We start from the raw sequence: 18,354 nt of genomic DNA on the forward strand, positions 1-18,354 counted from the left end.
GGCATTTGGTGGCCACGTCTTTATGTGCACCCATACATATGGGGTATCGTTTTATTCAGGGGAACTTGCAGATTGATGGTTAGTAAGTTTTTGGTAGTTGCCATGGAGATTTTGGGGAGAAATCTAGGTTTGTATCTGGTTTTTCCTTGATTTCTGACCAAAGCGCTAACTTCTGCAAGGGACTGCGGCCACAATTTTCCATGTAGAAAGAGGAGAGTGGCGTCTCTGAATAGCTGAAGGTGTGCACTTTTCAGAAATATATAGTTTGCGGGGGTTATTTCACAGGTATGGGGGTGTTTAGACTAAATAACTGCAGATAGAGCACAGCCCCCCCTTATGCATTGCCCCTGTTTGGGGGCATTTGGTGGCCACGTCTTTATGTGCACCCATACATATGGGGTATCGTTTTATTCAGGGGAACTTGCAAATTGAGGTTTAGTAAGTTTTTGGTAGTTGCCATGGAGATTTTGGGGAGAAATCTAGGTTTTTATCTGGTTTTTCCTTGATTTCTGACCAAAATCTAGTGTTGTATCTGGTTTTTCCTTGATTTCTGACCAAAGCGCTGACTTCTGCAAGGGACTGCGGCCACAATTTTCCATGTAGAAAGAGAAGAGTGGTGTCTCTGAATAGCTGAAGGTGTGCACTTTTCGTAAATATATAGATTGTGGGGGTATCTCACAGGCAGGGGGGGTTATCACTGAAAAACTGCAGGTAGTGCACATAGAGCGCAGCCCCCAAAATTTCAACTGAAATTCCCCTTATGCATTGCCCCTGTTTTGGGGCATTTGGTGGCCACGTCTTTATGTGCACCCATACATATGGGGTATCGTTTTATTCAGGGGAACTTGCAGATTGATGGTTAGTAAGTTTTTGGTAGTTGCCATGGAGATTTTGGGGAGAAATCTAGGTTTGTATCTGGTTTTTCCTTGATTTCTGACCAAAGCGCTAACTTCTGCAAGGGACTGCGGCCACAATTTTCCATGTAGAAAGAGGAGAGTGGCGTCTCTGAATAGCTGAAGGTGTGCACTTTTCAGAAATATATAGTTTGCGGGGGTTATTTCACAGGTAGGGGGGGTTAACACTGAAAAACTGCAGGTAGTGCACATAGAGCGCAGCCCCCAAAATTTCAACTGAAATTGCCCTTATGCATTGCCCCTGTTTTGGGGCATTTGGTGGCCACGTCTTTATGTGCACCCATACATATGGGGTATCGTTTTATTCAGGGGAACTTGCAGATTGATGGTTAGTAAGTTTTTGGTAGTTGCCATGGAGATTTTGGGGAGAAATCTAGGTTTGTATCTAGTTTTTCCTTGATTTCTGACCAAAGCGCTGACTTCTGCAAGGGACTGCGGCCACAATTTTCCATGTAGAAAGAGAAGAGTGGTGTCTCTGAATAGCTGAAGGTGTGCACTTTTCAGAAATATATAGTTTGTGGGGGTTATTTCACAGGTAGGGGGGGTTAACACTGAAAAACTGCAGGAAGTGCACATAGAGCGCAGCCCCCACATTTTTAGCTGTAATTGCCCTTGTGCATTGCCCCTGCTTTGGAGTGTTTGGTGCCCATGTCTTTATGTGCACCCATACATATGGGGCATCATTTTATTCAGGAGAAGTTTGTCTTTCAAATATGCCTTTGTTAGAAAATTTTTATGAGATTTTTTTTTGTCAAATCCACATTTGATCATGCGTCCAAGTTTACGTTTTAGAAAAAAAAAAAAAATGTCATAAAAAGTTCCAAATTTCACAATGCACTGACAAAAGGTATTTGGCTTTTGAGTGAAAACTACATTGCACCTAGAAACCTGAAGGTCTGTAGTTTCTAAAGATACCAAACATGAGGGGATATTTTAGATTTACATATAAGTTATGCTGCATTAACTGTTACAAGCGCTTTTCTGCTTTGTTCTGGTGTGATATTGTACTAAGTATTGCCTTAGTTTGGGGGTTACTTCTGGACAGGAACTGTGGGGTACCACCACATATTTGGTATCGTTGGAATTGGGAGTATCAGGGCTTTTACAAACAATAAAAAAAAGTGAGTAAAATTAACTTTTCTATGGAAAAAAACCTCAAAATATACAGAAATTTTTCATAATTTTATTTTTTTTTTACATATTTCACCCAAAATACACATCATATCTCCAGAAAAGTTATAAAATTTGGTATGTATGTCGAAGCCCAATTAGTGACGAAAAAAACGATATATAATTTCCCTAGTTTCGTGGAGGTTTTCCTACCAAAAAACATTGTTAAAGTGAATGAGTACAAAATGCTTAAAAAACGTCTGGCACTGGGGGGAACCGAAATGACGAATTCGGCTGGCACTTAAAGGGTTAAATTTATGTTGTTTATGTTGTTTATGCAAAAACTCATATTACTTCAATATCAAGTTATGAGTGTAGGGTTTTAACTTAGGGCTAACTCCACTGAACCCCAATGAATTGACTGTTAATTAGCACATTAATTAATAGAACTTTTTATATGAACTGCTTATTATAGAGTAACATCAGCTGTTTCTATTGCACACACAAAGGGTGTGGCCAAAATGTTAGTACTTTGCGCTTGTGTTTATGGGGGGCCCCATATAAATAACTTGTACGGGGCCATAACATTTCTGATGGTAGCCCTGTAGGTAGGGATCATTATCACTCTAATGACTTTGACATTTTTTGTTTCCTAGGAGGCCTCAATTTTTCCTTTAGACCTCTGGCAGGATTTTCTATGTGCATATATCACTAAAAAAAGAATTTCACCTAAACACTCACATTATACACATAACATTTATCCTTAACACAAAACAACCCTTTCCTCTAACTTTACTATGCATTTTCTTAACATAAGACTTGCACAATTTTAACAAACCATTCTCATGTATTTCCTAAACTTCTACCTTAGAGGGCACTGTCCTTTTTAAATGCTAGGGGCAGAAGAGCTTTAGATACTTGTCTATCAGTAATATGAGTGTTTCTATACCACTGCTAGGAAAGTGTATTTATATTTAAAGTGACCCCCAAGCATGCCTGGATTGAAATTTAAAATCTGCTCTCGCATTTCAAGTACTCTGAGACCCAAACGGCCCCCAGCAGGCCCAATAAAACCTCTATAATAACTACTGAGTATATAGCACTTTGCAGCATGTATGCTGGCCCCATGCTAGTTTATATTTTTAATTGCTCTTCTGTCATTTTCTAGAATTTCTGGATTGCTTGCTTGCCTGTCCCCAAAAAGCTTTTTGTCCTGTCATGTATGTAATATTATTTTATAAAGGCCTGGCATAATGTCACACTTGACAATGATCACTAAATGCTACTCACTCCTGTGATGATTCAGGCAATCCATATCTATTAATCACCTTGGGAGGCCTACATTGGGTCTAACTGGAAACTAAACGTCACTGCTAACATTAGCATAGGCTCACTGTGGTGCATTTTTTGGACCAGAACTTATAGACAGTAAGCAATGGTCCCCCAAATTGATCCAGCTTAGCACTGTTACACCAGCTTTATTGTACAGCAGAAAATTCACCTAGCGTGTACTAGTTTGTGGGTGCCACCAGCATCTTTTGACAGCAGAATAATAAAAATTAGGCTCAGGCTAGAACTACTGAATAAGAAAGCTTCATACAGTAAATACCATGTGCCTTATCAAACAGAATTATTTTTAAGTCATTTTTGTATATTGAGTCTATGGATTCTAACAGGCTCCCAAAACAGTTCAGTTAATGTATTTTGTAACAGACGCTTTATGTGTAATATCTGACCCGTGCCTCCCAGTTGTGTGATTGGCTGGCTGCTAATGCTCATCAGTAAACAAAGTCAATGTTCAAAGAAACTCTTATCAACTGCTTACTGCCTCTGAGTCTGTGGCAGTGCCTGCCTGCAGGAATGGTTTGCTACAAAAGCTAAACAGATCCCTTTCTGCAGATACATTGCTCACATAGAAGAGTTCACAAAATTCTGTACACTGAGTCACAAATTCTGTACACTGGCACTCACATCTATTGGGCCAAAGTGGATTGTGACTACTTTGCTGACTATGCCTGAACTGATCCAGCTATTACACTCAATTGCTGATAAGGCAGATCTGGTTGCACTGAATCTGGCATTCGCAGTGCCACTCCTGCAATGGGCTATTGAGAGAAATTTGCCTTACGGGGGAGGCAAAAAAATTGTCCCTGGTGACTTTAAGGGACAAATTTCTATTTCTATTTTTAACAGGACATTAAACTGATAACTTGGCTTTTAGTGCAGAGAGTACAAATGCTCACTTCATCCATATCTTGGGTGGGGCAGAGGGGGACTCAGTTCAAATGTCCAACATTATCTGTTGCATGAGTGTGTGTTCCCAGTTTAAAGTGATACTGACATGAAAAACTTCTCTTCAAAATATTAATGTACATCAAAAGTTACCTATAGGTCACGTTGATCATTTTTTTGCTGACAGGGCTGCTTTTGTAATTGTTACTTGAAGTTCGTAAACCTGTCTCTTGCCAACTTGACTGTCCCTTCTCAACCTTCTAATGCTAAGGCACTGCTGCTGAACCAATATGGCAGCTCCTTCATACAGGAACATGGGGGATCAGATAGGTAATGTAAAAGCATCAGGCAAACACATTTAGGGCTCTGGTACACGGGGAGATTAGTCGGCCGCGGCAAAACTCCCTGCTCGCGGGCGACTAATCTCCCCGAATTGCCTTCCCCCTGCCATCCCACCGGCGAACATGTAAGTCGCCGGCGGGATGGCAGACGCGGCGGTGCGATTTCGCGCAAATCGCCGAAAAAGACTCGCGAGGCTGGGATGGCAGGGGGAAGGCAACTCGGGGAGATTAGTCGCCCGCGAGCAGGGAGTTTTGCCGCGGGCGACTAATCTCCCCGTGTACCAGAGCACTTAAGGGAAAAATATAAATAGCATGCAAAGATAATGTTAAAACAGATGTAAAAAAGGTTTAATTGCTGGTGTCAGTATATCTTTAAGTGGATTTAGTTCTACCTTAGTAGAAATAGGACATCAAGCACTCCGGACTGCCAGGGTCTGCCTGGCGCGTTTCGTGCGTTAGTGCACTTAATCATAGGCCAATGATTAAGTGCACTAATGCATGAAACGCGTCAGTCACCTGTTTGTTTTTAATGTGAAGAAATAAAGACCAAGTTTTAGCAGTCCCTGGCAGTCCGGAGTGCTTGATGTCCTATTTCTACTTTGGTGATATTTACCCTTCAGCTACGGGTTCGGGGCCTTGAGCACCCGGACCACCATTGGATATTGGTGAGCATACTGATTTTCCTGCTTTTAACAAAATCGAAAGAGGGATAAGGAATCTGTGAATCTTGAGCAGTAGGCTCTGGGTTTTGACACCCGAGCCTCTATAGCATACTGGGTATTTATCCTGTAGAACGATTTATTTATACTTATTTAACTAATTCCTTTCCACATGTTTACTTATTTAAGCGTTTACCTGTTTATTTATTGTTGATTTTGGAGAAATTAAGCAGTTTTGGCTCTTTGAGCATTTTTTCTTTAATTAGTTCTACCTTAAACTTTTAACTTTTCCACCACAGCTAGTATGGTAACAGGGGTTGTTGGGCTCATTAGACGTGCCCATGTTATGGCCCGTAAGCTATTGTTGAACTAGACCTTTCAGCCCACTGAACAACCTTTCAACTAGTCTAACCTCAACAACTAAAGTAGCGCAGGCTGAGCAATACCAGGTGGCCCTATTATACCTGCAGCCATATAGTTTTTCACGCCTGTCCCACAGCCCACACTATTGAGCGCTGCGTTGCTGGCGCTTCCTAGGGCGTTTCTACACTCTTTTAACTACAATTGTATTTGCTTGGTCTCAACAGAGCCAGTTCCCCCGACCTTTGCTGAACTGGGATAAAGTAGCCGTAGCCACTTATATATGGGAATGACGGCAGCACTGATCTAAGACGTGCAACAATGACAGAGAAAGAGTTAAGTAGGCGAATTCAGGACAGGACTACATTTCCCGTGGCTGTAGGACTGGGAGCGCCTCCCCCAATGGGCGTGGCTTCCCTTAGCCGCCGTTGCTGCGCTGGGAGCCGGAGTGGGGTGAGAGCGGTAGAGTGCCCTAACAGCGAGTTAGATAGTGCGTGGGGCGGGCCCTTACCTGCCCCTTACAATAAAACTCGCTGAGAGGATGTCTCCCGGGCTGGGAGCTGGGCTAGAGCACAGAGGGGAGGCTTATTTACACGGCTTCTCTCTGTTTACATCTGGGTTCCACGTCGGCTCCGACAGCAGGCAGCGCAATGGCAGGAGTGGGCAATAAGAAGTCCATAGTGTTCGGGGTGCTGGGGGTGCTCCTAGTAGGTGTTGGTACTCTGCTGGTGTTCCTGGTGCCGGTGATCATGGATGAGCAAGTGGAGAAGGTAAGAAGCCCGCTATGGGCTCAGCTTGAGGCACTTGTATATTCACACATGGGACTAAGCAGGCGGGCTGAGGCATTGCTAGTAGGGTGTGTGTGGGACAGTGTGGCGCTTGCCTACCAATCGCATCGCTCTGCCGCAAACTCTTCTCTCTACTATTACAACTACTTTGTTTTGTAAGTGCGAATCCGTTCCAGCAATGAGGGTGGAAGTGCCCGGGGCTTGTTCCAACCAACTTAGCGCTTACTGTCCCGTATATGCAACGATTTCATCAATGTCTGCCTTGTTTTAAAGTTCCCTCTCTTGCACTTATTCCCAATCGTTACTATTATTAACCCTCTCCGGGTTGCACTATTCTTGTTGTTACTGGACTCCCGCATGACTTGGCGGACATTTATGAATGGGAGGTTTATTTTATTTGGGATCCTTATTTACCATATGTTTTAAACTGGCCCAGCTGTCACGTACAATTCTCCGAATCCTCCGATACATTTCACCTTTGTGCAAACTGTAAAGATTCTAATCATTTGCCTGGCTGCCCTGTGCCCTGGGTTCCGCTCATGGCATTGCTGCTTATTTCCCGCTATGCTTTGATCACTAATGGTGCACATACGTGTTGTATAATGGGCAGGGCACATCTACTATATAGTACTTGCACAACTCAAGTGCCACTCCATACAATTTGTATCAATGCTATGGGGATTTTTATTTTGTAAATGTATAGATTTCTTCCTCCCTCTGCTTTAGGGTGAAGACACGCCGAGCTATTTGTCAGGGCTACAGAAATAGACGATGCAGATCATTTAGTGATAACTGTCCTTACATGTGTTTTGTCTGTGGCAGGGTGTTTTCTGTTGTTTAGTGGTTGTGGCAAGTAGCTGCTACAAAGTAGCTCTGTATGTCTTCAATATTACTGTGTGTGTAGTTCAACCTGTGCATTTAAGACCCTCCACCCTTGTGGGACGACATTGGCACCCTTGCCCTTTTCATTTATAATGAAGTTACTGATATGGAAAAATGCATGGATTGTCAATAATGGGGGGGGGGGTTAAGGATAATTAGTGGCTAGGAGGAGTCCTTCAGTGCCAGGAGAAGTAATGTAGAATGGTGATTTTTTTTTCTTAAATACTGCTACACTACTTTATGCCCTAGTGGAGCTTGTAATGAAATTTCTTTATTATAGCCACACAAATGCTCACTTTAAAAGCCAAGTAGCCAAATATTTATTACCAAGTATTGTATGTATAACTTTATAATTTTTTAAAGTGCTACAAGGATATGTAGTGCTGTACAGTTTTACAATATAGATAGATGTATGTATAACTTTTTTTTTTTATAAAGCACTACAAGGATACACAGCACTGTACAATCTTACAGTATAAATACACAGAGATGGGAACATTATACTAAATAATTGTAAATAATTATACAGCAATGAAGTGTCATGTGGTAAGCCACATTAGGAAGGAATCCCTGTCCCCTGGAGCTGGGCACCTACAACAATCAGTAGCCCAGGGAGTAGCAGCAAATCTCCGTTAAATGGCCCTGTTTACAGTTGCAGTCAAATAAACCAAGCCATTGTAAAAAGTGCCACAGTTCTGAGTGACCGTTGTGTCAGGGACTTGTAGTAGCACTTTCATATATGGTTGCTACCGCCAGGCATTTAAGTTGACTTGCCATTGCCTCCCTAAACATCTAAAAGTTGCTATGCATTCTAAATCACCAGTGTGCCATTACCCTTAAATCTGCCATGAGGTGTTAACCCTACAGTGTAGTAAACTCGCCCATCTGGGCATGTTCAAGCTTCATCCGCACTAACTTTTGGCCCTAAAAGAAATTATCACATTATCGATATTTCTTGTATGTTTCTTAAGGGATTAACTAATGCTATTTGACCTGTGGATTATCTGTGATCTGGCTGTCCTCTTAAGCTCAGGGATGGTGCCTTTATTGGTTATTGGCTTATCCCTGTATGCTAAAGTTAGACTTTTAGTTCAAGGTGCTTTCTCCACCGGTGGCAAAATGTTTGGAGCCTATCATTAGATATAGTTGATCTTTGGCCCAAAAATGTGCATTTTCAAGCTGAAATCCACCCATATCATAGATGTACATTTTAGTCCGTGACAAGTGTTAAGGCCAGGTTCAGATGCATTTTCACAAAAAAGTATATGCAATTGCCTTTTGAAGTTGAATGTGATACCTGGCTTGTTTAGGAGACAGTGTATTCCTAACATTGCCCACTTTGGGTATTATTAGTTGCTGCAGCATGGTTTTTACCTTCAGTGTAATTTTCAACAGTGTGCATTGTAATATACCTATTGCTTATTTGGAACTTCGCTTGTTCCCCAAGACCATTTTGGTAAATTATAGATAAATAATACTTTTTGTCCCACATGATTTTTCACTCTGGTAAACGGGTTTAATGATTATCCCGCACAGCTGCATTTTGGACTCCGTAATAACACAATTCTGCTAGTCTCTTATACCTGTCTTCTGCTATAGGGACACAATGCTTGTCAATTGTGTATTTTGAACAAAACATATTTTCTGATCAAATGTAACTCCCCCAAGACTGAACTTTACTGTACATTTGTTAACTGTTAGGGGGATGCTCTTTGCATTCTCTAAGGCACTCCCATGCTTAAGATGCTTCATCTCAGAAATTGCAAGAATTCCACCATTTATCTGATACTTCTGATGAATGCTTAGCAGGTGGTGACATGCCAGGCTTCTCTAGGGCCCTGTGTTATAGCTTCTTTCCTAGAGAGGTATGGCAATGTGCATGTCCACAACAGCAGGTAGAGCCAACAGCTCCCCATTCACACTTGGTACATATGGTGGGACAGACTGACAACATTCACAAAGCAACTAACATTTATGACTTACGAGGGTTGATACAGATATGGGATCACTAATCTTGACACCAAGTATCCAGAAAGCTCCTAATTAGAGGGAGATATTAATAAAACTGTGCTTTCTACATGATGGTAACTAAGCAGCATAAATCCATATTGGTGGCAAAATAAAAAGCTTTCTGTTAGACTTAAGGTATGGTGATGAAAACGATGGGGGGAAAAAAACCTTTATTCTGAAAAGGCAGTATCCAAAGCATTCAGGATAATAGATTCCATACCTGAACATGACTGGGTGCAGCTAAAATGCATATTAAATGTCATAATTTTTTTTTTTTTTTTTTTAATTTTGGCTGTCTTTTTCAAGGAAAAAGTTCCTGTAATATAGTACTGCCTGTGGGATGTGGCTTATATACAGGTAGTCCTAAAAATTGTAGACTAAATGCCAAGATTATCCCCTATACATGTGTTTTCATTGGTTCTTTAAAGGAGAAGGAAAAGCTAAGTCACTTGGGGGTGCCAAAATGTTAGGCACCCCCAAGTGACTTGAATCGCTTACCCCGTACCCTGTACGGAGAGAACAGCACCAGCCCGGGGTACCTGCTTCCTCCTTCCTTCCTTCGCCTCGCGTGCCTGCGCAGTAGAGTGAAAAGCCGAACTTTAACAGAGAAGTGGTCTTTTTTTACTCTACTGCGCATGCGCCTGACTCACAGTCAAGGCTGAACGGAGGATGCAGGATGGAGGAAGCGCATCGCCCCAAGTGCCCCGGGCTGGTGCGTTTTTCTCCTAATAGGGGCACCAGCCCGGGGTACGAGGTAAGCGATTCAAGTCACTTGGGGGTGCTTAACATTTTAGCACCCCCAAGTGACTTAGCCTTTCCTTCCCCTTTAAATAATGATGACAACTTGTTTTATTTCTAAAGTCTATAATTGTTCTGTATATGATCCCTATAAGCAAAGAGCAATGTTAGGGATCAGTTAAGTATCTCCTGGTGGGAGAGGTCTACAAACACATATGCTTGACCTGTTTTGTACCATATGACATCTATGCCATAGTGTCACATGGCCTGAGCCACATTAGCAGGGTGTTGTCTTCCCCCACAATGTCTCCAGCATCATGATCTCTGGCATGTGACAAGTCACCCTGTAAAAATGTTAATGGGATACAAAGCAACAAAAAGTGGCTATAGAGATATGGGATTATTTATTTTTCATATGTGAGTACATTTTATATATTCTGTAAAAAAAAAAAACTGTATGTACATGTTATATAATGTGCAATCCGTAGCCTTATTTTTATAAGTATATAAGTGATACCTTCTGCCATCAGCCTCAATTTGTAAAACCAGGACCTGACACAGCTAGGGTATACAACCTTTTCTGCTGTGATGTCATGTACATGTTTTTTTCTGTAAACTTGATTGAATTTTCTTTTCCTTTTTATTTTGTATTTCTGGCACTCTGTGGGTATGTACGTCTGTGCATGGGGTTATTTACAAGTTGTCTCTGGTTCGGCAACAGTTCTTATTCAGAGCAACTTCCACCATTGCTGATCTCAATGGAATTCCAATGAATTTGTAAGTTAGTTGGGATTTTTCCCAGCCGCAGCTAAGAAAAGCAGTAAAATCAAAGCCATCTTTGTAATGAGTCACATCTAATCTATATCATGTGTGACTGTACAGTCTTCATTAACATTGAGTGCAAAATTTAGGCTTATACATCTCTACAATATAACTCTTATACAACTGTTATAGTCTAGTTCAAAATACATGTACTGTTATCGCCTCAAATGTTACCATAACTTTCAATCCTGCCTATAAACAAATGACTAATATTCATTGTTTATATCGATAGATATCGATCAGGACTGTCCACCCAACATACACGTAGCAAAGATTGTTTTGTACGGCCAGTGTGCTGTCTGTGGTAACAGCAGGGAATGTATTGCACGAACTGCTGCAACTAGACCTGTACAAATCTGCCTGATCAATTTTGTCATTGAAATTGACTCCCAGTTGAGCAACGTGCGTGATAGTTCTCATATATTGTGGCTGTTGAATAACTGCAGTTGGTGCAAAACAAGGATCTTGCAAATCAGCAGTTTTGGCTGGCAGTGAGCTGTATTGTGTTAGCGCAGCAAGTTCTTGTATTTAGGGAGCCAGGGTGAATGCATGGTGCATTTGGCTTGAACTCTGTGCTTGATAAACTTTGTGCTTTCATTCAGCCCTACCATCTCTTTTCTTTTCCGCTAAATGTAACTTTTTCTAAACTGTCTTTGACTTAGGGGGTCAAAGTGGTCTCTGCATGGAACACTGTTTGCCGAGTTCTGATTACATACTGATTGCAACAGTGGAGCTTTTACATCCATTGGCGTGTGTTGTAATAGGTATTTAATGTAATCATGTGCCATCACACACCGTATTCTGCGTATGTTTTCATTTTTTATTTTTATATTGGTATAGGTACAGGATCCGTTGAATAAAAGAGAAAAGGGCACTAAAGACCACTTAGTGGTCACAGAGGAAAACTCGCCAATGTAGATATAGTGGTCCAGGTGTATCTGCCTCAGACCCTTAGCTTGAGGGAGCGGACAAGCTGAAATATCATAGAAAAAAGTAGATGCAAAGCACTCTGGGAGTACACGAACGGTTATCTGGAAACACATTATCCAGACTGCTCTGAATTACAGGAAGACTACAGGTGACTATAATTCATATTAAAGGCAAAACAATTCTATATAGTTTATTTAATGTTTTAAGTATGTTTAGTAGACTTAAAGTATGGAAATCCAGATTACAGAAAAATCCTTTATCCGGAAAACCACAGGTCCCAAGCATTCTGCATAACTGGTCCCATACATGTAGTTTGCTTTTGATTTTGTTTGTTCATTCAGTGACCCAGAAATATACTTTCACCAAACCAGATATGATAAAATATTGGGGCATATTTATCAAATGGTGAAAACAGAACTTGCCACAATTCACCAAAAGGGAACTTCCCAGGTTGATGATCACTTACATTTGATTTTTGCTTTTCCAATTTGCAAGCAAATGAACATCAATCTAAATTTACTGCTCATTTGCAAGGATCATATATGAATCTGCAGAAAGAAGACGTATGAAAATATTTAGCCTGCAGATGTTTCCTCTAAAGATGACTGCTGCTTTTCCATGTGTTTGTATGAATACACTCACATATTGGTAGAGAAGGCTCCCCCTCCATATACTCCACATTTGACTTTTCTCAAAAAAAGTGCTGGAGGGTTTTCATGCTTATATGCTGGTGTGGTTTCCAAGCACCTGGCCATTGGTTTTTCTGTCTTTTTAAAGGGTGCCTTATTGTTCCACACTCTTCCTATTAGATCATATTAAACCATTTAAAGGACAAATCTCCTCCTCTTACGACCTTCATGAATAGGATACATAGACATTTTATACTTGCTGCAGTGGGAAGTCCCAGTTGATTATTAGCACACTTTCTTATAGGTAGAAGTTTTTGGTCACAACTCAAACTAGGAGGCAACCATACAGCCATGGGTAGTCTGTTACCAACACGATGGAATCTCTTGTCTAGTTCATTGATATTCTTTTAAAACTGTTGTTGTAGGATGAAACTTATGGAATGCTCTGGGTGGGCAGGGGTATGGCTAGAAGTTCATGGGCCGGTTAAAAAATTTGGGCCTGAAAAATAAAAAACACAATCAAAGAACAAAAGGTGTTATTGATCCCCACCCCATTGAGAAATATTAAATTGTAGCAGATGTCTGTTCTTCTGAACTGACATGCATTAATTCAGTTTCCCTTAAGATTAATAAACTTTGTTAAAGGGAAGCTCTACAACCTGTTTGGGCAAGTACTTACCTTGCCAAATGTCCTTCCTACAGCTTGATGATAACTAGGAAATTCATATACTGCTTCCATTTACAAATGCAAATCTAGCATGACTCTATATACCCCACAGCAAGGCCCATCTATCTTTTTTTTTTTGTTTTTTTTTGTTTTCATCCCTGCTCTCATGGTACCCTAGAGCAGTGCACCAAGAATATCCGATTCCCCATTAGAAATACCATTGAGTAGCTGTGGCTCCTCCTACACATAGAGCAAAAATATGACATATGGGAATCCATTTGCCTTAGCTTGGGTATATGCTGTATTCTCTTGACAGAAATTTACACTTTTAATATCATTACAGGAACATTTAACTTATACAGAGCCCCACTATTTTAAGATTTGTAGAAAATGTTTTTTTTTTCTGTAATGCAGTTTATTTTAGGACATCTTTTATTTTAAGTCTGTAGGGCTTGTATCTAATGTGTGTTGTGCGAGAACTATAATTTCTGGGGAAGAAAGGCAAACAATCCTCTTAACCAAGGACAAATAACATCTGTTGCTATCTATTCTGCAGGTCTTGTGTGCGTGGAGGCTGGTGAAACAAGTTTTCTTAGTAACTACCCAATCCCTGGCTTCATTAAACTTAAAAGATTCCTTTGGGCGATCACACCATAGTGGTGAGATTCAGCGTCATCCCCTTTGAATAATTATAAAAACTGGTTTGTGAGGAGGAGTAGACAGGTGGTTTTGAGATCACCCTACTCTTAGCTGCTTAAAGAAATGAACTCATCCCTTCTGATCCTGCTGCATGCAAATCCTCTCTTTATTACTGTGTGTGTGTGTGTGTGTGTGTGTATATATATAAATAGCTACTTTTGTGTGCATTTGTATAATGATTCCTCAGTCAAAAAGTGTTAAAAAATTGCATCTCACCCTTTCACTTCCACCAAATTTTCAACTTCATGTTAACTACTAGTAGATTTGTAAGCACAAGTCATACATACATACATACATACACTGTTAAATTTAGCCATTTAAGCTTTTATTTTTTTTTTTGGAATTGGTGTACGAAGCCATCTGCTAATCTTTTATCATTTATAATCATTGGTCCTGGTCTTAGCAGTGCAAAGTACAGCACACATAATATTGCAAATAAACACATTTAGCTAGCTAGCTTTTCGAATTTTTCTTTGCCTAGGCACTCGGCACAACTGCACTATCTTTTTTTAAGTGACTGCTTATCAGATTTCATCTAAAATGTTAACCTCTCAAAATGATACATTTCTGTAACATTCATGATAATATAAACATCTATAAAGGGAATACAACGTATTTGCTTTGGGTTTACACTTATTATGGTGTTTTCATTAATGTGCAGTAGAATACTGTGATCTTTTCTGCATAGTGTGTTTTGAAGGTACAGTTACAGGTTAAGTACCTGTGGCACGGTCACTACTTCCATGTAAAATTAATGCCGCCTTTAGTGTTATAAACCATAACCACCAGATTCTTAAATCAGCCCAATAGATATCTGACTAATCGCTGAACAGTTATTGATTTGGCGGGCTGTGTGTTTAGTGCCATACACGGGTTCATAAGCTGGTAACTAAATCTGGAATGGCCGTGTCCGCTCATAAATGGGGATTTTTGTTAAATGAGCTGTATGGTAAAATGTAGAAGTAGGTTTCGGCTTCTGACATGAGCCTTTTTTTGCTTGGTATATTCCTTTAACCATGTTTTATGCTACAGGATTTTATTTCGTAATGGGAACTTTTAAACGTGCAAGGGTGTGGCAATATTGAGAAGTTGTGAATATTCATCCCTCTGCTTTCTGTAATAGTTAAGTAAAATCTTTCACATAGGCTGCCTAATAAATCAACATCATAATAATGTTAATGCGATTATTCCCTTAGGCAGACTTACCATATATTTTGAATTCTTTAGTTCTGTGTTTTAAGCATGAAATATTTCTGACCTAATGTTAATGTCCTTAAGCAGAATGTAATTTGAGCATCTTCAGCAGAAAAAGCCCCTTCTGGGTTTTTTAAAAAAAAAAAAAATCAGATGGTCCACAAAAAAGCATTACATTATTAATAAGCCTCAAAGATGTACACAATTGTAGTACAAAAAATTACCAGCCGTCAATCTTTCAGAAATCCATTATTTCATAGGCAGGGACTTTTGTAGCCAATAGTTTCTACCATATCAGATCTCTAGTTACCTAGTTATTTTCAGCAACTGGTTGCACAAAATTAACCTGCAAGTACAATTTTAGCGTAAACCACATATGAAAAGGGCAACGTTACTTTCAACTAGTAATTATATCCCAGTGTCTTTTTAAATATGTGCTACAGCGCAGTGCCAAGAGTTCTGAAAATGTTGTCTCTGCGGCCCAAAAAAGACACTTTCACCATACTGGCTGACTGTCTGGTCATATGCCAGTTAGTGGGAAGCGTTTTGACCTATTATACTGCAATCCTATTGGCCTAGGCCCTAGGGCAGTGGTCCCCAACCAGTGGCTCGTGAGCAACATGTTGCTCTCCGACCCCTTGGATGTTGCTCCCAGTGGCCTTAAAGGGGAAGGAAAGGCAAAGTCACTTGGGGGTGCCAAAATGTTAAGCACCCCCAAGTGACTTTAACCGCTTACCTTGTACCCCGGGCTGGTGCCCCTGTTAGGAGAAAATAGCACCAGCCCGGGGCACCTGGAGCGCAGCACTTCCTCCTTCCGCCTTCCACTTCCTAAACTGCCGGTGGCCGGGCATGCACAGTAGAGCGAAAAAGCCGACTTAAATGTTTAAGTTCGGCTTTTCACTCTACTGCGCATGCGCGCGCAGCGAAGCCGGAAGGAGGAAGCGCCGGCAGCTACCCCGGGCTGGTGCTGTTTTCTCCTGACAGCGGCACCAGCCCGGGGTAAAAGGTAGGCGGTTAAAGTCACTTGGGGGTGCCTAACATTTTGGCACCCCCAAGTAACTTTACCTTTCTTTTTCCTTTAAAGCAAGTGCTTATTTCTGAATTCCTGGCTTGGAGGCAAGTTTTTGGAGGCATAAAACCAGATGTACTGCCAAACAGAGCCTCGTATAGGCTGCCAGTTCACATAGGGGCTACCCTATAGCCAATAACAGCCCTTATTTGGCACCCCAGGAACACGTTTCATGCTTTTGTTGCTCCCCAAGTCTTTTTACATTTGAAAGTGGCTCATGGGTAAAAAAGGTTGGGGATCCCTGCCCTAGGGGTTACTGGAGACAAACATTTCTGCTACTAGTATTAATGGAAAGCCAGAGAAAATTGTCCATCTCTGGTTAAAGTATAAAACTTAACTAAAGATGTTCATCTTTGGAGTTTCATAGCAATCAGCAGTGATTAATGTTTCATATCTTAGATGGTGTTTACACCAGTTGATGGCATGAGCAGATGGAATGGTGCGTATGTAGATGATATGATACATGGGTCTGTATGCTCCCTGTATGTCAGACTAGCCCTACTTAAAGCAGTCCGTAACAAAGGAACAGTAACACCAAAAAATGAAAGTGTATAAAAGTAAATAAAATATAATGTGCTGCTGCCCTGCACTGGTAAAAGTTGTGTGTTTACTTCAGAAACTCTACTATAATTTATATAAATAAGCTGCTATGTAGCCATGGAGGTAGCCATTCAAAGGAGAAAAGGCACAGGCACATAGCAGATAACAGATAAAACACTATTGTATTCTACAGAACTTATCTGTTATCTGCTATGTAACCTGTGCCTTTTCTCCTTTTTTCCAGCTTGAATGGCTGCCCCCATGGCTACACAGCAGCTTATTATATACATTATAGTAGTGTTACTGTAGCAAACACACCAGTTTTACCAGTGCAGGGCAACAATGCATTATATTTTTATTACTTTAAAGCTCTTTCATTTTTTGGTGTTACTGTTCCTTTAAGCCTAATAAGGAGTTTTTCTACTATTCATGTGTAAGTTTCACACTTTCTGTTGATAACTTATGAGATGCTACTGAGGATCTTCAGATTTTTCTGTATACATTGTGAAAAACTTTTATATTCTTTAATTATCTTAAATGCTGCATGTTGGTACATAATAAATATCTGCCCCTTTTCTTGGTAACATCTCTGCATTATAATGGATGACCTACTTTGTTGGCATGGTTCTGTCAGATTCAGTTATCTTCTGAGTGGATGGGTGCTTCTCTGCACTGCTGAGTGTTGATTTTCTTTCAGGCAAAGAAAACAGCCACAGAAATTGTCCATTTTATCTTCCACTGCTCTTTGTTTTTCCTTTTTTTTGTTATTTTTACATTCCATCAAGTGATGTAATGCATTTGATTTTTCACATAAATTGCTAAATTTACTACTAGACCTGGGGTAGTTTTATGTATTAATTCTGTAAAATAATTATGTATTTTTGCTGAGTTGGTAGACAGACACTCCCCCATGAGTTTCTAGACATCAGACAGTGAGAGTGCATCGTAACAGAAGAAATGTTCTTGGTTGGGTCTACGCATGAGGTTTTGACCCACATTTATCATTCAAAAATCCAAGAGCCTGATCTACCAAGTCAGACCTGTTAACTTTCAATCGAATTCTAGGTGTTGTGTGTTTTTTTTTTTTTTCTTCCCTAGGCTATGATTTCAAACTGCAAATAAATGTTGTTGGATTATGAAGCCTCTCTATCTGGCCAGAGTTGCATGATCAACTGTCAGTCTTGCAGACCTGTATCTGGTCAGACATTTCCAAGCTAGTTCTCATATCTTTTAAGTAACACTTACCAGTGATTTGACTTTGGCCAGCAGACCCCAACCACCAATTAGCTGTAGGTTTTTTGTTTAAAGCTATTTTATGAATATCCTGGATGTTGAAGCTAATCTAACAGGTTTTAAAGCACAACCAGGTTAGATACATGCTGTTTTGATCCCAAAAACAGTGGGTAAATTTCACATTATAGCATAAATGCCAAACACTCCTTTTGGGGTCTGTGATTCAGGACTGATTATTGAAAATCAACTTTGGGAGATATGGCCTTTCTTAAAGATTTTTTTTTTTTTTTTTTCTTCATCTTTGCATACAGATGTGGTTGGCCTTTGGTCACTGTTTGTGGCTTCTTTCCTTAGGGTGCTGTTCTTCTTTCCCAGAAGCCATTTGCACAACTCAGGTCATGTAGAAGGACTTAGTTACCAGATGTGAAATTTGATCGTTGTGAGTTTCTGACAGATGCACTAGAGGCACATAGATCAGTCATTCTTTCTGGTGCATGTTCGTGTAGTCATATCACTGCTGCACAAACACACTTGGTG

At 40.4% G+C, this 18,354-nt stretch overlaps 1 protein-coding gene across 3 annotated transcripts in view; it reads left to right on the forward strand.

Moving 5' to 3' along the window:
• Positions 1 to 6,013: 6,013 nt before the first annotated feature.
• Positions 6,014 to 18,354, forward strand: part of scarb1 (scavenger receptor class B member 1) — a 58,386-nt gene continuing 46,045 nt past the window's right edge. For 2 of the 3 annotated variants that reach the window (XM_004910540.4, XM_004910542.4), the window contains exon 1: positions 6,015 to 6,386. In XM_004910540.4, the coding sequence (XP_004910597.1) occupies positions 6,267 to 6,386 (120 nt within the window). In that variant the 5' untranslated portion in view covers positions 6,015 to 6,266. Of the gene's footprint in view, positions 6,387 to 18,354 lie in introns of all 3 variants that reach the window. The other variant, XM_002935287.5, reaches the window with a different exon arrangement.

Source organism: Xenopus tropicalis, chromosome 1 (assembly GCF_000004195.4).
Source record: "Xenopus tropicalis strain Nigerian chromosome 1, UCB_Xtro_10.0, whole genome shotgun sequence".
In the NCBI taxonomy this organism is placed as follows: domain Eukaryota; kingdom Metazoa; phylum Chordata; class Amphibia; order Anura; family Pipidae; genus Xenopus; species Xenopus tropicalis.